We start from the raw sequence: 23,070 nt of genomic DNA on the forward strand, positions 1-23,070 counted from the left end.
GTTTGTTTAATTTTTTTTTATTTTTATTAAGATACCTTTCAAATAAATAAGGCATAAGAAATGGCAAGGGAAATTAAGTAAATCAACGAAAGACCGTATCGACCAGACTTCCAATGTTTCGTCTATTATATAATAGTACTAGCTTAAAATATGTGTGATGCACGGTTGTTTTAAATAATTGTTATTTTATTATTTATATTTTGATATTTTATTAATTATATATGTTAAAAAAGTAAGTATATCTGAATAAGTATAACCAGATATATCTTTCATTATATTCTAATAACTATTTATAATAATAAATTTATTAAAATAAATAAGTTTATACACTGACACGTTAATTAGATACTGAAAATATATATCCGACCCAATTAAATAGGTCATGCATTTCAATTATGATATTTTAATTTACAGTTACTTAAATTGTTGATAAGATTCAATTTTTTTACTAATTTATATGATTACTGTTATATCTAATTATATAATTGATTTTAAAAATTCAATGATTATAATTTACACAATAAAATTATAATTGATTATAATCGGAGATTGAAGTGATTTTTTATTAGTGATATAAGCATGTTAGTGCTAATGTTGATATGATATATATTCTTGGAAAAAAATTCAGTTTCAGATCAATTTTTAAATGTATAATGAGAGTCGAGACATATGCAATCTATCAAATGAGCCGGATATAGAAGTATAAGTTTATGTCTAATTATTTTCTCTTATCTTGTAGTTTATAAGAACGTTTGCGATACATAGATTATTTTTAATATATTTTTTAAATTTATTTATATTTGAAATTTTAAAATATGAAACATGTCATTTAAGATATTTAATAATATTATTTGATAGTAATTAAACATACACATACATGTATATGTAAGTGATATCCTTGAAATAAGACGTATCTTATAAAAAACAATATTATTGACTATGATATATAGGTTTATTAATATTTATAGCCGTGTATACAGATGATAATAATATTTTAATTAAAACATAAATTTTAATATTAATTATAGTACAAATTACCATTAATTTGATTTTTGTCTTCTTTTGATCCGGATCAATTGCACACATTATTTTGTTATAGTCTATGACACATTATACCGACTAAATTCAACTAATTATTTTCAGTTTTAATTTAATTTTTTTAAGTTCAAATATATGATATAATTATTTTGGCCCGTGTAAAAATATATTATTTTATTTTAATTGGTCTAAATATTATTTTATTTTATTGGAATAATAGTATTAAACCTTTTTAGCCTTGTTGAATAACATATAATGTTTTATTTTATTCAAAAACGGTTCCACTAAGTGACGAATTTTAATAGTGTAGATGCAACAAAATAGTATGAAAATTATAAAAATAGAAGAAACCTATAATTAGGTAAGCCCATTAATTCAACCAAATCCAAGTATATATATTTAGTTTGTTTGAAATTTTATTTTAGTGCAGGTTTAATATTGTTTTGTTTTAGTGAGGATGAGTAGTATATTATCTTAGTCCAGTTTGAATATTAATTTATTTTAACCCCATATAACAAATCAAATTAATTATGTTTAGTTTTTTTATTTATTATTTTAGCCTGGATGAACGATATAATTTTTTAAGGCCGAATGAATAGTGTGTATTGTTTTTTTATCCCAGGCAATTGTATTTGCCAACGAATTATCTTTTGATTTGAATAATGTTTTAGTCGGTTCAATAGTATTATTTTTTTGGGCTCGGGTGAATATTATGTATTATTTTGTTTTATCCCGAATTCATTATACATATTTATTTCTAATTATATTTATGTTATTATTTTGTTTCTAATTAAATTAAATGATAAGATTTTTATTTCTTCTTAAAATAATTAAACTTGAAACATGTGTCTATATTTTATGTTATTTGTAATTAAGTAATTATTTTGACAGATGTGGCGTATCTTTTGATGGATTCATAAGATAATGGAATTGTTTATTTTAGGTGAAAAACTTTAGTTTGTGATATGAGTTTGTTAGGAGGAAGGGTCCAAGTGTGCTAATTAGATTCGACTGTGTATAAGCCGTAAGGATATATACTGTTTTGTTGGAAGGTTTTTTGTTAAGGATCATGGGTCCCGCGTTGGTTTTTTGAATTAATATTAAATAGTTAAATAAGATTAATTAATTAGTTTAATAAAAATAATAAAGTAAGGATAATTAAGTAATTTCAACAAGTAAGGATAAGCAAGTAATTTTAATTTTAGATAGTATAGAAGATAGATAGATAATCAACATATATTAGAAAGAATTGTCCATAATATTTTTAGAGAAAGATTTGTTTTATTTTGAGAAAATAAAAAGACAATATGTTTTACTTAAAAATGTATAAATTAAAAAGAATTGTCTAAAATATTTGTAGAGAAAGAGTTGTTTTAATTGGTGAAAATAAAAAAGAAAGCGTGTTTTAGTGATAAAGGTAATTGGTTAGATATTAAATAAGTAAGGGCAATTAAGTAAAATATTAAAAAAATAAGAAAGGGCAATTATGTAATTGAAGGAAGGACCGTAAAATTTTGTATTTAATATAATAATATAGATAGATAAATAATTCGACTTCAAAAATCAAATATTTTTTTATTTTATTTATAATTGAATTGTAAGATTTACTTTAAGTATCTTTGTCTTTACATTAATAGTAAAAAAATATTAAAAATATATATATTTTTTACCGTAAACCCGTACAAAATATATCCGCAACATCTACGGGTTAAAAGTGCAGATGGTTTGAATTTTGCATTTATTTAAGAACATAGGATTTTTGCATTGTCTTAAACGATGAGATGTGATTGTTTTTGTAATCGAGGAATAAGATGATGCTGAGTTGCTTTTGTTAAGAATTTATGAATTGCTAAAGGTAAAGAGTTTAACAAAGTGTTTAAGTAAAACAATAATTAAACAAAATAAATAATTAGGTAGCTGAAAAAGTTAATTTATTACTTATTAGTGGTTATAATATTATTATTCTATTTTATTAAATAAACTTATTTGTGATATTTAGCGAAGTTATTTTTATTGAGAAAAATAAAAAAAGGTATCATGTTATAGTTGAAAACGATTTTTATTTTTTTTTCTATTATAATTCGATTACTAAGACTAATAAAACTTTTAAATAAAATAAGGTTAATTTAGTAAATTTAGTGTGTACCAAGAAACAGTTACTGATGGATTTTAATCGCAGCGGAGGCATGGTAAAACACTTTTACACATATAAAATCCACATAAAAGCATATAAATCGTGATTAAAACATATGAATCGATTACTAACCTTTAATAGCGATCCAAAAGCAACGATCGGAGATCCTTAACAGCTGCTCCTCAAACGTGAAGCACTCCACCGGTATCCACCAAGAAAACGACGTTAAGGAGGAGGAGGAGGTGGAGAGAATTAAGTTTTCTAAAAACTTTTGGGTTGTTTTGGGTTCGGGTTCGGGTTAGAATAAAAATAGGGTTTATAATAGTATATTTATAGGCAAAATTTTCAGCTGAAATTTTCCCATAGAATATTATTATTATTAACTCATTTATTATTCTCATTAATAATTAAAACACCTTTTAATTATTAATCCTTTTTCTAAACACTTTAGAAATAATTCTCTCTCTTGATTTAATTTCCAAAAATTAAATTCTTAATTAATAATATTAAGAACTTTTCTTAATTAATTTATAATCAATTAAATCTCATTTAATCAATTATTAAATTTGCCAATTAATTATTTATTTCATAAATAAATAATTATTAGCCATTATTAATTAATTACTCCACCATTAAATCATTCTCTTTTTATGGTGTGACCCTGTAGGTTCAATATTAAGCCGGTAGTAGAAATAAATAATAATAAAACTATTTTATCATTCTTTATATAAATTCTCTAATTTATTAAATATAATTAATTAATTAATCATATTTATTCTACATCGTGAGGGATACTTCTCAGCATATCGCGACTATCCGGATAATACGAATTCACTGCTTAGAATACCAAGAACCTATTCAGTGAATAGTTACCGTACAATAAACTCCTTCTACCCTACAATGTCCTGATTAAATACAAGGCATGGATCTCGTGTCAAGCCTATCTAATTTAATCACTTGCTTACCATTTACTATGTTTAGTTCTATGCAAATTAGAAATTCCTTTCTAATTTCATTCACTCTGGCCAGAGATTTCTGAACTAGCATAAGTGGATCAGCCTTGAACATTCGCTTCCTTCACTGGAAGGGGTAGATCCTTTATTGATCATACACTATCTTCGTGTACAAATTCCTATACCCAGTAGAGCCCCAATAATTGTCCCTGGAGACTAAGAACTAAACCAAAGCATAGTTCAGTGTACACAAGATGACTATGATGACCTCAAGTCTAAGGATACTTGTACAACTATCACTATGTGAACAACTACTGACACGTGAGTGAACTCCATCAGTTGTTCAGCTGTGCGAGTCATGTTCAGTGAACTTATTCTATGATAAGCACCTACATACTAGCTATAGTGTCACCACACAAATATCTATGAGAACAGACATCCTTCAAAATGAAGCAAGCATAGTATGTACCGATCTTTGCGGATTATTAATTACCAGTTAGTAATCCTATGACCAGGAACTATTTAAATTTAGAGTTATCATCTTTTAGGTCTCACTATTATGATCTCATCATAATCCATAAAAGCTTTACTCTAAACTATGGTATATCTTATTTAAACACTTAAATAGATAGAGCCCGTAATAAAAACAAAACAAGTCTTTTATTAATATCAATGAAATCAAAACAGATTACATAAAAGTTATTCCTAAATCCTAATACATGATTGGACTTAGGACATATTCATTTCAATCTCCCACTTGTACTAAAGCCAATCACTCTGGTATCTAATACCCATCTAGTCTTTATGACGATCAAAGTGACTTTCATAAAGTAGCTTTGTGAGTGGGTCTGCTATGTTGTTATGTGTGTCAACTCTATTTCAATACAACACAAGAAATGTTATCGCGCTACCACTAACCCTTTTGTAGACACATGGTTCATCTACGTTTTTCATCAAATCAAACTCTTTGATTGTCTCATCAAAAACGGATGTTCCATCTACGAGAAGCTTGCTTTAAACCACATATGGTTTGCAGCAGCTTACACACTAGGTTTTCATTTCTCTTGGAAAGAAAACCATCTGGCTAATTGCTAGATCTCATAGTCGTAGTAAGCAGCAATCGCAAGCAAAATCCGAACTGATTTTAACAGGGCTACAGGTAAAAGGTTTCATCAAAGTCAATCCATTGCCTTTGTTTGAATTCGTTTGCCACAAGCCTGGCCTTAAAGGTCTCCACCTGGCCATCTGCTCTAATCATTCTTTTGTATCCCGTATACATAGATTTCATTCCGGATTTCATGGCACTATGCCATTTCTCTGAGTCAACACTACTCATAGCCTCATTATAGGTCACAGGGTCGTCATCATCAATGATCGACAACTCATTGTCATTCTCAATGACAAGGACATATTACCTCTCAGGTTGGCGAGACACTCTCCCTGACCTATGAATGGGCTGTTCCACAGAAGGTTGTTCAGTCAGAACAGGTGTTTCCACTTGATCCGTAGTAGTTTGTGCTTCTTGAACTTCATCAAGTTCAATTTTGCTCCCACTGTTTCCTTCAAGGATAAACTCCTTTTCCAAGAAGGTAGCATGTCTGGAGATAAACACCCGATGATCGGTGTAACAGTAATACCCTAAAGTATCTTTAGGATATCCCACAAAACTACATTTTATGGATCGATATTCCAGCTTATCTGGGTCAACTTACTTGACATAAGCTGGACATCCCCAAATCTTAACATGTTTAAGACTCGGTTTCCTTTCTTTCCATATCTCATACGGAGTTTGAGGAACATATTTGGAAGGCACCTTATTCAGTAAATATGATGAGGTTTCCAATGCATAACCTCATAGGAATACTGGAAGATTTGCATAGCTCATCATGGACCGAACTATGTCTAACAAAGTTCAATTTCTCCTTTCAGATACCAATCTGGAGGCGTCCACTGGGAGACTATACCATTTACTTTGAGATAATCCAGAAACTCTCCATTCAAGTATTCACCACCTCAATCTAATCGAAAAATTATAATACTATGTTTGGTTTGTTTCTCCACTTCATACTTATACTCTTTGAACTTTGCAAAGGCTTCAGACTTGTGTTTCATCAAACACATATCCGAATCTAGATCTATTATCCATGAAAGTAATGAAGTATGAAAACCACCCATGGCTTGCGTAGACATTGGTCCACATACATCTGTGTGTACCATTCCTAGCAAATTTGCAGCCCTCTCTCCATGTCTACTAAATAGAGACTGCAGTGCCACAATGAAGTGAGATTTTTATCATCCCTTTTCTTTTATTAGTTTGTTCAATCTGAAGTAAATTATGTCACATTTATACAGACCATTATTTAAAGTACCACGTCCATAAAGAATATTATCTCTAAGAATAGAACATTCATTATTCTCAATAATAAATGAAAATCCAGCCAAGTCTAACATGGGAATAGAAATAATATTCCTCACAATCGAGGGAACAAAATAACAATTATTTAAAACAATAGTCTTGCCCGTAGGCATATGTAAATGAAATGATTCTACATCTTTAGCAGCAACTCTTGCTCCATTTCCCATCAGTAGAATCACCTCCTCTTCCCCAAGAGTCCTACTTCTCCTTAGTCCCTGCAACAAATTGCAGATATGAGAACCACAGGCGGTATCTAATACCCAAGTAGAAATTTGATTTAATGACATATTCACTTCTATCATGAACATACCTGAATCAGAAGCGGTAGTCTCACTACCCTTCTTCTTCTTCAATTCTGCAAGGTATACCTTGCAGTTCCTCTTCCAGTGCCCTACCTTGTTACAGTGAAAGCAAACAACTTTGCTCTTGGGATCTTCAGCTTTTGGTGGAACCGGCTTTTCTTCACCTACTTTCTTCTTCTTGGAAGGGTTCCTCTTCCTTTTCTTAGGATTGGAACCTTCACCAATTAGAAGAACAGAACTCTTCTTAGGGGGAAAATTCGATTCCGCAGTCTTCAACATGTTGTGGAGTTCAGGCAGGCTGACATCCAACTTATTCATATGAAAGTTCACAACAAACTGCGAGAACGAACTCGGAAGCGATTGCAAGACCAAGTCTTGGCTCAGCTCCCCATCCATGGCAAAACCAAGTTGTCCAAGACGTTCAATCAAATTGATCATCTTAAGTACATGGTCATTCACAGATGATCCCTCAAACATCCTACAACCGAACAGCTCCTTCGATATCTCATATCGAGCTGTCCTTCCTGCCACATCATACAACTCTTGTAGATGCATGAGGATAGTGTGAGCATCCATATGCTCATGTTGCTTCTGTAGCTCAATGTTCATGGAAGCTAGCATGATGCATTGAGCAACATTTGCATCATCTACCCACTTACGATACACAACATGTTCATCATTATGTGCATCACTAGCAGGTTCAGTAGGCTTAGGTGAGTCAATCACGTATTTCAGCTTCTCAATCCTGAGAACAATTCTCAAGTTTCGAAGCCAGTCAGCATAATTAGGACCAGTCAACTTGTGAGCATCTAGTATGCTCCTGAGTGATAGTGCAGAAGACATAATTTATATAGTAAATCTGTAAATGATAAACACATAACAACACTTAGCAAATATTCGATTTCATTTTAAAAAACACTATATGAATCGGGTCTTTATTCATAAGTGGCTCCCACTAGTTTATCTAATTTATTCAACCACCTACGTGAAAAATTAAGCATTCATAATGCTAGTGGGAATAGGGATTCTACATTCCATTACACAACCCCGGCTGTAGAACGAACCGCCATGTAATGTTCAATAGGCAGACAACTCTTGTCAATTACATCTTATGTTATTCCCTAATCAAACTTTAGCCTCTTGAATAATTGAGTCACGGCTGTGGCACGACAAACTCAATATTCTAAGTCAAGTCTAACCCAACATTCCGTATAATTGAATCAGTCTCCAACGGCCCACGGCTGTGGCACGTACCGACCTTTAGATTCTAATTCAATGTACAAATCTCTATGTAATAGACAAGTATTTCTTATTTCAAAATCAAAGCCCTCGGCTGTAGCACGAACCGACAATGATTTAAAAATAAGAACTACTTTCTATCATGTTGGAAGGCTATGACCGACACAAGCCCGTTGTGTCATTGGCCAATTACTACTAGATATTATTTAATTTTAGAGGAATTATATTACGTTACAATCATAATCATATTATAAAGAGATTCTTCCTTTTAAATTAAATATTTCAAATCAATAATCGATAATCAGATGATTCCCAGATCGGGTGGAGCATTGTCAAGAGGCGTCACTTAATAACCCTTTCTTACAGATAGAAATTTGTTGTTGACAGAATCATCCTTTCTCTCATATCGAAAATTCATATTCAATTACGTGTTTCATAAACACAAGAATCTCATGATTGTATTCATAATATTATTATTAAGGTTATGAAATAATTTCACTATACTAGGTTGTCTAACAAACACCTTATGTTCATTTAAGTTCACCTAAATCTATCATCGCATGATAAACTAAGCATATATCACATATATAAACATGAATAAACATCAAGGTAGGCATGTTACATCATCTATCATATTAGTCTAAGCATTATACATCTCTATGTATCACATGAAGCATTTAAAAGCAATTAAAACAGTTAAAAACAGCTTTAAAACACTTTCGGAAATATAAACAGTTCAAAACTTTTATATAAACTAAAATTTGATCACTCCATTAGATCCGTCTCGGAAAAACGAATCCAACGATATATTGCACGCCTAAACGGAGTTACGAAACTCCCAGAAAATCAAATTTAATGTGGATAGTTGGGCTGTAACGCATTACAGGAACGCGTTACAAGCCCTCCAACGCATTCCGGTGATGCGTTACAAACCTTTTAAGCCATTAAAAGGTGTAACGCATTCCGTGAATTCGCCACAGGGTGTAACGCATTCCCGGAATGCGCGACACCCTTTCTTCTGCGTTTCTCCGCCTGTCAGAACAGCCGCCGTCTTTTCTCCCACGGATTTCCGTGCCGCCGTCCCTGTCAACTATGTCTTTCTCCGTGCAGCAGTAACATCACAACAGACTGCTCTCTTTAGCAGCCAACAAAACAAACATATATATATACTATATATACATATATTTACTTATTTAATTACGAATTTTAATTGCAACAACTTCAAAAATTCATAATAAAAAATCTATACATCATAAAATTATGAAAAAAATACCCAGACGATCTACAACACTTGTAGAACCCAGATCAACATTCAAAATTATTCTGAGAAACGATTTCTCATCAGACAAAATTAATTCATAATATAAATTGTAAAAATCATAATTAATTCATACAAGCACATAAAATTCTGAAATTTTTACCACAGATCTATATGCATACAACCTATGCTCTGATACCAATGTTGGATTTTTAATCGCAGTGGAGGCATGGTAAAACACTTTTACACATCGATTACTAACCTTTAATAGCGATCCAAAAGCAACGATCGGAGATCCTTAGCAGCTGCTCCTCAAACGTGAAGCACTACACCGGTATCCACCAAGAAAATGACGTTAAGGAGGAGGAGGAGGTGGAGAAAATTAAGTTTTCTAAAAAATTTTGGGTCGTTTTGGGTTCGGGTTCGGGTTAGAATAAAAATAGGGTTTATAATAGTATATTTATAGGCAAAATTTTCAGCTGAAATTTTCCCATAAAATATTATTATTATTAACCCATTTAATATTCTCATTAATAATTAAAATACCTTTTAATTATTAATCCTTTTTCTAAATACTTTAGAAATAATTCTCTCTCTTGATTTAATTTCCAAAAATTAAATTCTTAATTAATAATATTAAGAACTTTTCTTAATTAATTTATAATCAATTAAATCTCATTTAATCAATTATTAAATTTGTCAATTAATTATTTATTTCATAAATAAATAATTATTAGCCATTATTAATTAATTCCTCCACCATTAAATCATTCTCTTTTTATGGTGTGACCCTGTAGGTTCAATATTAAGCCGGTAGTAGAAATAAATAATAATAAAACTATTTTATCATTATTTATATAAATTCTCTAATTTATTAAATATGATTAATTAATTAATCATATTTATTCTACATCGTGAGGGATACTTCTCAGCATATCGCGACTATGCGGATAATACGAATTCACTGCTTAGAATACCAAGAACCTATTCAGTGAATAGTTATCGTACAATAAACTCCTTCTACCCTACAATGTCCTGATTAAATACAAGGCATGGATCTCGTGTCAAGCCTATCTAATTTAATCACTTGCTTACCATTTACTATGATTAGTTCTATGCAAATTAGATCTCCTTTCTAATTTCATTCACTCTGGCCAGAGATTCCTGAACTAGCATAAGTAGATCAGCCTTGAACATTCGCTTCCTTCACTGGAAGGGGTAGATCCTTTATTGATCATACACTATCTTCGTGTACAAATTCCTATACCCAGTAGAGCCCCAATAATTGTCCCTGGAGACTAAGAACTAAACCAAAGTATAGTTCAGTGTACAAAAGATGACTATGATGACCTCAAGTCTAAGGATACTTGTACAACTATCACTATGTGAACAACTACTGACACGTGAGTGAACTCCATCAATTGTTCAGCTGTGCGAGTCATGTTCAGTGAACTTATTCTATGATAAGCACCTACATACTAGCTATAGTGTCACCACACAAATATCTATGAGAACAGACATCCTTCAAAATGAAGCAAACATAGTATGTACCGATATTTGCGGATTATTAATTACCAGTTAGTAATCCTATGACTAGGAACTATTTAAGTTTAGAGTTATCATCTTTTAGGTCTCACTATTATGATCTCATCATAATCCATAAAAGCTTTACTCTAAACTATGGTATATCTTATTTAAACACTTAAATAGATAGAGCCCGTAATAAAAACAAAACAAGTCTTTTATTAATATCAATGAAATCAAAACAGATTACATAAAAGTTATTCCTAAATCCTAATACATGATTGGACTTAGGACATATTTCTTTCGCACGCAACCAAAAACAATTCCAGTTATCTTTTAAACAAACGTAAAAAAAATTATATATGTGGTTGCTTTTATTGTAAACCGTATAAAAATTAGTAAAATCATAAAAAACCTAAAAGAGGTACTAGTACTTTTGGTAATTTTTTCATTATAAATCTAATTTTGAACCACACTTGTCAAATTTCATTTCTAAATATAAAATATTTTTCTACATATTGGATCTGGATAGAAAGAAATGGGTGGACTCAGACTATGTTGTGAGATAATTGACAATAACAGGTTGGCGGCCCAAATTATAAAGGCCAGAAACAAAAGGCCCTATACAATTTTAGCTTAACCATCATGAGCCATCTGATTTCTATATAAATACACAATACGCAATCATCATCATCTTTAGACAAAATTACACACAAACATTATGGGGGATTACAACGACGTCAATGTACCGGGCCGTGTCAAGACTCAGAATCGTCCTAATGTTCAGCAATTGAAAGCGGTAATTTCTTTTATTTCTAATTATCGATTTTTGTTTACTAGGCTTTTTTAATTATTTAATTAGATTTGCGATTTAGATCATGATTTTTTTTAATTGTGCATGTTTTTTACGGTGGATTATATTTGTTAGGTTTTGTTTGGGATAATTGATGTTATGTAATAAAGTGATTGTGCTGGTTTGGTTTTTTTATTTTTTTTGTAAAATCGAGTAATTGGAGAGCAAAGAGAATGATTAATTGTATGATGGAGAGACTGGTTACGGAGACTGTGCACTTGTGCAAGACGAGTTGCAATTCGTTTACATTATACTTTCGATATGTTGGTTTTGTTAGTTAGCTGTACTTTTTATATGTGCAGATTGGGTCAACTCATCCAACTGGTATGACTGCTAACCTTTTACGGCTTTTCGAGCCACGGCCTCCTCTTGAGTATAAACCACCTCCGGAGAAGAACAAATGCCCACCGTATACAGGTCTGTCCTTGACCTTCACTCTGTCAATATTTTAGCTTAGTTAATTTATATTTTGTCATTGATTTTATTGTATTTTGTCATGATTGCTTATACTTTACGACTCTGATTTGAAGGAATGGCACAGTATGTTCAAAATTTTGCTGAGCCGAGCCAGCCAGAGTATGCTCAGCCAATGGAGAAGAGTGAAACTCCGGTAAGACATTGCATTGTGGAGTTTTACATGTTTTACAGACATCTGTATGGATATTCCATGTTTGTTTCATTAGAATATGTAGGAGATAGGACTATAATCCTTTAAATTTTTGAATCCCAGGTTTGTTGTGTTATTCTATTTGGGATAAATTCAAGGATTCCAATTCTTTAAATTATCCTATGAACAAGTCATTTTTTAAGGAGTATAATCCCCTCATTATAATCCCATGTAAAACAAACACGTGATCAGAAATTTAAATGTTAATAGTCTAATCCCGTGATTATCCCTCAAACAAACATGGAATAGGATAATTTGAAAGGATTGTAGTCTAATCCTAAACTTAATACTTCAAAACAAATATGAGATACGATAATTTAAAAGAGTATAATCTGTAGGATTATTAGTGATGGGATTAATATACCCGGACAGTAATCCGGGGATTATAATCCCCTGAAACAAGCATGGCCATAATTTGAAGTATTCTGGTTCAAATGGATTGATTCTAGGTGCTCATTTTTCCCTAGCGAAACAAATAAAGCTTTATGTAAAATGTGAGTGTTATTACCCTTTAGAATTAGTCCAAAGGTAGGTAGGGTATAGGGGTAAAAAAATAATAAAATGCTTATGGTGCTAAAAAAAAATTTATTTCGGCAGTAAATTAGATAGAAAACAATCGAACATTTGATTTTCTTTTTTACTTTCTACTGTTAAAAGTCATTCATTATTATATTAGATAGAAAACAATCGAACATTTGATTTTCTTTTTTACTTTCTACCGTTAGAAGTCATCCATTATTATACAATGCTACAAATTCAATGATTTTGTGTACCTTATATATGTAGCTTATAACATGAACAAATAAATTGAAACAAGAAGTGATAATCTGCTAGAGAAAAGGAGTTATAACATTTACCCATTTTCTTATGGTATGATTACATTCTGATAAAATTTGCCTCTTGATATATATGAAAATATAAGATCAGTAGTCGTATAGCACACTAAATGGACCAGAAATTACTTTTTGCATTAAAAACATGTTACAAGTTGTCTTAAAAAAGGCTCATCAGGTAGAATATTTAATACTACAATACACGATAGTTTAGGTGCTGGATAAGTGGACGATTATTATAATGTACTAATTTTCTGGCTTGTGTACAGTTGATTAATATATGGAGTTATGGACATTCTGTCTTTGTTTTGTTGTCCTAGCCATATCTCCCGCGAAATTTTTATTCAAGTGTCTTTATTTCCTTTGAGGTTTGTAGTTATGAACTCTGATTGACTGTTTGCGGGTAATTCAGGCAGAAAGGCGGCAAAGGATCCACCAGGTAAGGTTGGAAGCAGGTGCAAAAAAGGCTGCTGAGGAGCTTGAAAAATGTAACGGATATGCTCTTGTTTGTGTTTTTTACATGTTGTGAGCTTCCTTGTTTATATATCTGTTTTATAACAATTAGTTTTGCAGATGATCCAATTAATGATCCGAATGTTTCTGGAGATCCATACAAGACGCTATTTGTGGCTAGGCTGGTAAGTAATTTTACCATCATAATTTATTACTTCCAATTTGTTGGGTAATCTTTTAATTTCATCTTATCCACTTTTATAACTTTTGTTTCCAGAACTACGAGACAACTGAAAGCAGAATCAAGAGGGAGTTCGAGGCTTATGGTCCTATTAAACAGGTAGGTATTATAAGAGTTCCCGGGAAAGGGACTCAGTTTTGCCCTTTTGGTTCGGTAAGACGATGGTTTGATGTGCTAACTTTTTGATGTTCTTAGTAGTCAGTTTTTGTAAAAATAAATGTTTTAGACCTTCGCGGGGTCATAAGATTTTAATATTTCATCCTTGACTCTTGCATTCTCAACTATTCTTTCAAATTAAAATTCATCTTTTTTAAACCTATTATTGCATTTTTCGACCAAGTACTACTTATCATCTCTCATGTCCTGCATATGATGGATACAGTAGACTTTCTTTAAAAGAAAAAAAAATCAGGATGCTGAAGTACGAAAAACAGCAAGTATAACTATTTTTTTAACCTGATTTGATGCGTGTATATGATGTAGTTTTTGAAGTATTTAACCTATCTTTGTGTTAATATTCTCCTAATTTTTTATGCCTGGACCCATAAGGGTAAATCTATTGTATTTTTCAGTTTGTTTTTACCAATACTTCAAATTTCTTAATTAGTTGAGGTGGTTGGTATCCCCATAATATATTGGAAAGAATAGATATGAAATATTAGCAACTTTGGAAGATCATGTGTTCATATGTTCCTTTAAAAGGTTTGTATCAGGTATTAGTCTATTTACTACTATCAGTATGTGAGTTTTTAGCTTATCCTCTGATTTGCCTTCTTTGCTATAACTGAGTTCATAAGATTACCCCCTCAGGACTTCGGGTGAAAAATAGTACTGTTATCATTCTGGCAGTAAGTATCTAATTAAAAGAGGAATATCACTGGTAAAAGGGGTAAGTATTTGATATATATATATATATAAATATATATATATGGTACTTGGTTTGGGAGCAATTCAATTGCAAAGATGTGCCTCATCCTGCATAGTGCATAGCATTCAGTGAGAAATTAAGGTGAGTGAGGTAAATTAATGTTGCATTGTGTATTTTACCAATGTTCGCAAGCAGCCATCGAAGAATGACGACTTCTCCTCTGTGTTGGGTAAAAATGTTGGTAGTGTTAGCATCTCTTTCAATTTCCAAATTGTTTCTTAGTTTGTGAAATTACTGATACTAAAGTTCCAAGTTGTGATCTAAAGGCAACACAGAAAACCTGTCTGGTGTTCAGAGGATTTCCTGGTATTTGATATTATCTGTATATTAGTATTTAATTTATAAAATATCCCTGGTAAGGGGGCTTAGTATGCTGGACTGTATATCGGCAACCGTTTTTCCGCAATCCTAGCAAGGCGACGATTCATCTAGCATTGGAAGCTGTATTTTTTTAAGGTGAGCACGGCTAATGAGGCATAGTGCCTGTCCGCCGTGCCGTAGGAAATTATATTGCTAATTTGTTTGAATAGATTTTAGTGAGAAGAGTGTTCATATTCATTACAGTTACATTACACCCTTACATACAGAAGATAATTTTTCTATTATATGTGGTCTGAAGTGACATTTTTTGTGTTTTAGGTTCACTTAGTTGCAGATAAAGAGACAAACAAGCCCAGAGGCTATGCTTTCGTTGAATATATGCATACAAGGGATATGAAAGGTTGTCTAGTCTCGTCCCTTTTTTTTTACATTTTTCTCTTCTAAAAACTTGTACTTCCTCTTCTTCTCTTTTTTCCTGACAAGTGTATCCAATGTATGAAATTACAGCTGCATATAAGCAAGCTGATGGAAGGAAGCTTGATAATAGAAGGGTTCTAGTAGACGTTGAGCGTGGAAGAACAGTTCCAAATTGGCGACCTCGTAGACTTGGTGGTGGGCTTGGCACAACTAGAGTTGGAGCTGAAGAAGTTAATCAGAGGTATTCGGGAAGGTAATGTCCTGATGCAACAAATGTCCACTGTTTAAGCTACTAATTATATGCATGGCATAAAATTTATATTAAACTTTACTGTCTGAGAATATAACTTTAATGTTTAATTTATTTAAAACTTTAATGTCTGAGAATATGATAATGTTCGAGAGGATTCTTTTTATATTAGTCCATCGTCAAATTCATGAAGTTGACAGTAGACTCAGTTTTAACAGCATAACTAGAATATAACTATAACTTAAAGTTTAACTGTATTTATGTGTGTGTGTGTGTGTCACACGCACGGAGAAACAAACACAATCTAGCACCTGTGTTTATAGTACACTAAAGCCTTATTACAACTTACTTTTTTTGTTTATGCTTGAGAAAATATGTCTTCATTTTAATATATTGTGTGAATTTGAACTTATGTGTATGCTCATTCATTTCTCAGAACTCAACATCAATCAGCTGTACCACCTCGATCCGAGGAACCAAGAGTAAGAGATGACCATGAAAGGTAAACTTTGCACCTACAGTTTTTATCATTTGCTTTATGCTGGTTATGTAATTGTTTTCCTACAATATGAAACTTTTGAGGAAGGAAACCATTATGTAGACCATCAAGGATGGCCTTCCTGGTTAAGAAAGAGATGATGATACTGAAACTTCTTTGTTCTCAGGGTCTCGCTTTAAAATTTCAAAGTGAGTCTCGGGGCTTGTTTGTCTGAATAAACTAAATGTTCCTCGGTAATCTGCTAATAGTTACACTAAAGCTTAGACAAACCTAGGGTTGTGTAAGATATTGTGTAGATATCATTACTAAGTCTCCAGTGTGTGTTTTAGCCTTTAATTTGGAGGCCCACATTGTCATTTAGGCAAATATGTTTTTCCTCTCATGTTAAACAACTATTTTTATGAAGTTTTACAATAGCTGTTTTCTTGAGGACATTTGACTTGCCAAAAAAAATATTGTATGTTGGATTTGCAAAAGAAATATCGTGTCTAGGTTAATTGTTGAACACCAGGAATCATTACCCTTGCAATAATTGTTCATAGTAAGTGTCATTTAAAAATTACTATTGAAACTAACAGAAATTTCAGGGACAGGGAGAAGTCTCGTGAAAGAAGTAAAGACAGAGGAAAGGAACATGAAAAGCGCTCTCATGATAGGCATAGGGATCGTGATCATAGGGATGATCGACACCATAGAGATCATGAAAGGACCAGAGAGAGAGACGTCGGTCGAGATCGTACAAGAGACAGGGATCGTGACCGTGGTAGAGAACGTGGTCGTGACCGTGAAGATCGTGACCGCGGTCGTAATAGAGATCGTGACCGTTATAGTGAAAAGGATAGGGGCAGGGATGATGAGTTGACAGAGGATCGTGGCCGTTCCCGTGACAAAGATTATGATCACAATCATGGTGACTCAAAACTTGGGCGAGATCGGCATGGTGAAAGTGGAAAGAGTTATGATAGACGTGTTGAGGCTGAGGATGATCCTGGTTTGTTTGGGCAGGTTGAACAAGGCCATAGGGGCCCAGAGTTTGAGCATCAGAATGTACCATATGTTTACTATGAAGGTCAAAGTCGAGGCAAGTATAACCCAGATGGCAAGGATGATCACAGCCGTTATGAACATCATGACTATGATCATGATGGGTATAATCTGATGGAGGAAGATAATTTTGGCTATAATGGAGCTAAATATGATAAGAATCGTGATTACGGCCGCTCTGATATGTGACTTTACGATTAGGCATCTTATGGGAGCTATGGCTCCCATGCTTAGTTGGCGGTCACAAGGTGGTGGTTTCCCTTCATTGCTGTTATGGTCAAAGTTGGTGCAATTGCTTTTGCCCCTGTGACTTGGTAGAGGATGAGACAAGCTATTTCTGAAATTTTATGTAAGGTGGACATGTTTTGGTGATTGTTTCGGGTTGAATCGTTACTCTATTTTTACCCTCGGTCTTGTTTTATGTTATGTTTTTTTGTGTTAGGACTCAGCTTAGTGATGAGAAGTTGAGTACCGTAATGGGAATTGCTAAGAATGTTTTTTTTATATTTTTTTATCCGACCCTACAATATCTTGATGGATCTGAACTTTTATTTGAAATGGCAATGCTGCATCACTGAAAAATTTATGTTATTAATTTTGCCAAATTAATTTTGTATAACATGTTGATTGATAACGAATTTTAGTACCCGGCCTTTAAACTTTATACTTGAGTTAAGCTTATGTCGTCTGCTTTTATATGTTTGTTTTCCGGTCATAATAGTTACAACTTGCTGGTTATTGAATATCATATATTTCCCTCCTGAACTAGTTGAAATGTTATAGTAGTTACATAGGCTTTCCAGTGGCATGCACTACATTACTATGCTCTTAGTTCAATGTAGAAACTGAGGAACCGTTTCGTTACGTTAGGTTAATGGGAACATTTTGAATTTTAGTCGACGGGTTGGAATGAGAAATTATTCTCTTAAAAAGTTACTTAAATTTATAATTTTCTTCTTGATGGTGTATTACGTCCAAACATTAATGTTCTGATTGTTGCGCGTAGCTGCTTATATACTGGTGACAGTTTAGCCCTATAAACTTGTGAGAAAACAGCCTTTGATTATCTAGCAAGGTAAGGAGGATACTGGGAAGTATTGAGATTGGTCGACTGTTTTCTCCTATTTGGAGTTTAAGTTTAATAACAGAAGTCAATGTTGTTTGGATGACATTTGTACCTTCCAATAAAATTTCAATACTATAAACGTAGTTATGCATATAATATACCTTAAAATATGCATAAAAATACTCTCTCCGTCTCAAAATGTGTTTCTCATTTTGATTTTTTGTACCGTCCAGGGTAAGCGATTAATTATTAATTTACGTTTAATTCATAAGATCAAATATAGTCATGAGTGATTTTGTTGGATTCGTATTTATAAATATTTTAATATAATGAGATTTTTATATTTAATATTAATACAAAATTAAATATATTAACAATCAAAAGTGTGTACTGGCAAACATGTTCAACACAAATAGGAAACGTTTTTAGGAACCGAGAGAATAACAATCAGCTTGGGTATAGCATATAACCTGGCAGCATATCCACCACTAGTAGCAACTTCCAAAGAAAGTTTGTCGGGATCTCCGTTTTCTATTCCTGCAGCCCTGCTGCTTTATTTCGGCTTCTGCAGCAATTGGCTCAAGTCTCAGCTCTACAACTAAACTTAACAAAAGCACGCTAACCCCCCGACCCACTCACCAAAGAAAACTTCAATTTTAATAGAAAAAATGGGAAAAAGTTGTACATACATATAGGGCGAGTGTGTAAATGAGCTGTTAAAAGATATGTCGAAATTAGAAAAAGCTGATGAATCAATAAATCAAATCAAAGTTCTAATTTCTAGATTCACCCAAAAACATATCACAAACGTGTAATGGTGACGAACTATTTGTTAACCTTGGTAATATTGTATCCGTTTGAAAAATCTTAAAATAATTAATTTATGATTTAAAATTAACAAGTGACGTAAAAGTGATAATTAGATGTATACTTATAATTTATGTAAGTGTTTAACTAATTTTACTTATAAGCCAGATTTTTTTTAACTTAAATGAACTAAAATAAATAATTTTTAAATATTATTATCTTAATTCATAAATTTTAAATTAACTTAACATTTAAAAACATGTATTTAAAAACTAAAATTAATAAAAAAGTGAAAAATCAAAATAAATTAAGAAAAAATACGTCGTTACTAACATTCAACTTATCAGCTTATAAGTTGTAAATTCGACTTATAAGTTGGGTCGACAAACAGTCCGAGATAAGTACTTACGTCTTACGGACTTATAAGCTATAAATAACTTATAAGCCCGTACACAAACAGGCCCATTAATTTACTAGATAGTTTTTCTATCAAATGTGTTTTCTTCTTCAAAATTCCTTCCGCTCTAAATAATTGTTTGTTACATTTTTTGTTGTTTGGGTGGATTACTGACTTAATTGCTCTGACGTGATTCCAACTAATTTTTTAAAAGAAAAATAGCGCGTCTATTGAAACTATCAATAAAGTGGCTGAACAAAATGTTTTAAACACGCGATAACATTATGTCAGGCAATTATATTTCCTCGTTACTTTTAAAATGGTAAAATTTTAAGAACATTTTCAACGGTTATATACTTACATACTATATATATATTCAGTTATATTTGAAGTATAGCATAGATTCCATCACTTAATTTGTGTTTAGGTGCTTGGATTAAAGTGAAGTTTGTGAAAAATGACATACCAATGTTTTTGTGGTCAATGGGCGGTGGAGAGAGTGGCACAGATAACTGCAAATCCAGGGCGAAGGTTCGTTGAATGTGTGCAAGAAAGGCGTGATTGTGGTTTTTTCGTTAGGGTAAAGGTTGTCACCGTTACAGGGGTCTTGAAATGGAAATTGAACAAATACAGTTACAAAATAAAAGATGGAAATAAAGAGTTATTGGATTAGCGTTCTGTTGTATCTTGTATTTCTTTATTTCAACACGTAATGTAGAATAGATGTGAGGTTTATAATTGTTATATATGATAATGTGATGGTAATAACCTAGTAATTGTGGTACTTTTTGTGTATAATTTTAACATATGATAAAACAAGACTGCAATTTTTAATATAATCATTGTTAAACACAATCTAATGATATCCACTACCAGAATAAAAGTAGTCATTACATAAATGAGATTAATAGATAGTTGCAATATTTGTTATTGTTTGACAAGCAATCAGTAACCAGCCATTACACCTTTCAACTACCACAACATAAATAAGTAACCAACAATCAAAAGTTATGACACATAAAACCCCCACTACTTTACTACTTATCCCCTAGTTTAAACCAAAAATGCGGCCATAGTTGGTTTCAAAAATAAGTGGCTGCAACCACAACCACCACCATAATAGTCCCCTATTCATTTTTTTTACTTTTTCTTGGAGTAATTTTCTTACTCTACACATATTTTCGAAATCCTAGAGTAGACTTGCTTTGACTGTCTTGAGGTGGATTGGTTTGTTGTTGCCGGTGCTGCTCCATCATCCCCGAAATTGTTTGTTGATCCTAATTTTTTTGTTGATTCTGGAATATGGAAATGCAAGAATAAGCCCCCTAATTTACAAGTCTCTGGCATCATAAAAGGTAGGAAAAATAAATAATTACCTTTGATGGACATGTCCTGGAGTTGTGTCTAGAATTCTTGCAAGTTTTGCACACAATTGTTGACCTAGCTCTGAAAGGGATGTAACATTCTTTGAGTCAATTTTCTGTCCCGTTTATGAAATAAGTTAGAATAAGTTAAAAATAGATAAAATTTAGTCTAATATTTGAAAATCAAAAACTAAGAATCATACTTTTGCAGCACAAGTTCTTGCATTGTGTCTGTGTACCTTATAGTATGTGCAGTTTTTAATATTCCCCGTTTTGCTCAACTTAGTTGAATATCTTGTGTTAGGAATATGTTGTGAACTTGATGATAAATTAAACAAAACACCTTAGTAGATTTAACTTAGTGAAATTTGTAGCACTCGACAGATGATCAATTATAGTCCCGACGGATGATTTAATGTAGTCTCGACGGATGACAATTTGACATCCACCATGTGAGTAGCTTGTAACAAATAATTATTATAGCACATTTATGCAAACAACTTTGTGTAGATTCTGTAGGAGTATATGAGTCATGTTGACTACTAGTGGATATGCAGAATAGGTTGATTAATTGTAAATATGAGATGTCTTGTAATTATGTATAAGTGAAATGGAGTCAAGTGACAAATAGCTACCCGACGGATGATCAACAAAGCTACCCGACCGATGATCAACAAAGCTTCCCGACGGATGACAAACATGTACCCGACGGATGATCAAATTCAAATATCTGTTGATAGTGACAACACAGTCACATGCGTTGGGTATTTACAAAAGGAATGTGGCAGCCTGTTAAGCAGGAATTTGAGAACAAAGAAGCATTACCATTTCCATGCAATTGTGAAGATATTCAAAGATGCTCGAATAGATTAGTGAAGCAATATGGAGTTAGACTAGATATGTTTTGTTTTATTATCTTATCGTATTGTCATGTAAACTTTGTGATATATAAACCAAGTGAAGCTAGTAGAACATTCAACCAAGCAAACACATTTTAAAGAGAGATAGAAAAAGTTGTACTTGTCAAGAATTTCTCTGTAGTTTGTTTGTTCTACTTGTAAAGCAGCTGTGAGCCATTTTAAGCTACACAGAGTTCTCAAACTGATATATATATATATATATGGTGGATACATTCAAATTGTTAGATATATTTGATAATGTCATGGCTAATATATTTTATGTTTAGCTTTCAGAATCTTACGTGAACAGGATAAATCAGTACTTAACTGTTGATCAATACTTATACTGGAAGTCAGGACTTAAGGATATCAGTACTTATATTATCAGGAGATAATCATCAGAAGATAGATATCAGAACTTAAGTGCTGAAGGACAATCAGATAAGGACAGTAGCTGATTAAAGGAAAGAAGATCGAGATAAACATAAGAAGAGATATGCATGAAGAAGGAATTCCGTGAAGAATGGAATACTTGGAAGAAAAGATATCTGATTGATATATTTTAGGAAGCAGAATTATGTTCCATATCAATTAGCGATTATCTTGTAACTGTGTAGTATATAAACACAGACATAGGGTTTACACTATAAGTGTTATCATTATTAGAAAAGATTATTCATTGTAACCCTTGCAGCTCTCGTGATATTTGTTCATCACTGAGAGGTAACAGTTCCACACTGTAACAGAGTTTATTGTTTCAATAAAGATTGTTTTCTGTTACTTAAGTTCTTAAAGTTCGATTTGAGTGTACTATACACTGTATTCACCCTCTCTACAGTGTGTGTGTGACCTAACAATTGGTATCAGAGCCTATCTGTTAACATACATACAGTTAAAGATCCAAACACAATCATGTCGGACACAGAAACTCCAACTAAGCCTACCACAACTGAGGAACCACCAAAGACACAAATTCAGAGTCGGTATGAGACCATCAGAGTCCCCATACTGAGACCATCTGAATATCCCATATGGAAGGTAAGGATGACCATATTCCTGGAAGCAACAGATCCAGAATACCTAGATAGAATCAAGGAAGGTCCTCACAAACCAACCAAACTCGCTGTTGCAGTTGCAGGTGAAGCAGCAAAGACCGTACCAAAGGAG

At 32.5% G+C, this 23,070-nt stretch overlaps 1 protein-coding gene across 2 annotated transcripts; it reads left to right on the plus strand.

Moving 5' to 3' along the window:
• Positions 1-11,506: 11,506 nt before the first annotated feature.
• On the plus strand, positions 11,507-17,961 carry LOC141700603 (U1 small nuclear ribonucleoprotein 70 kDa-like). 2 transcript variants are annotated; one of them, XM_074504307.1, is made up of 10 exons: positions 11,507-11,663; positions 12,020-12,134; positions 12,248-12,327; positions 13,630-13,705; positions 13,791-13,855; positions 13,948-14,010; positions 15,479-15,560; positions 15,668-15,830; positions 16,264-16,329; positions 16,914-17,961. In XM_074504307.1, the coding sequence occupies exons 1-10, from the start codon at positions 11,586-11,588 to the stop codon at positions 17,557-17,559; spliced, it is 1,434 nt and encodes a 477-aa protein (XP_074360408.1). In that variant the 5' UTR covers positions 11,507-11,585; the 3' UTR covers positions 17,560-17,961. The 2 variants fall into 2 exon arrangements, with proteins under 2 accessions (XP_074360408.1, XP_074360410.1); XM_074504309.1 differs by having other exon boundaries at positions 16,920-17,961.
• Positions 17,962-23,070: the final 5,109 nt, after the last annotated feature.

Source organism: Apium graveolens, unplaced genomic scaffold, assembly GCF_009905375.1.
Source record: "Apium graveolens cultivar Ventura unplaced genomic scaffold, ASM990537v1 ctg2567_1, whole genome shotgun sequence".
In the NCBI taxonomy this organism is placed as follows: domain Eukaryota; kingdom Viridiplantae; phylum Streptophyta; class Magnoliopsida; order Apiales; family Apiaceae; genus Apium; species Apium graveolens.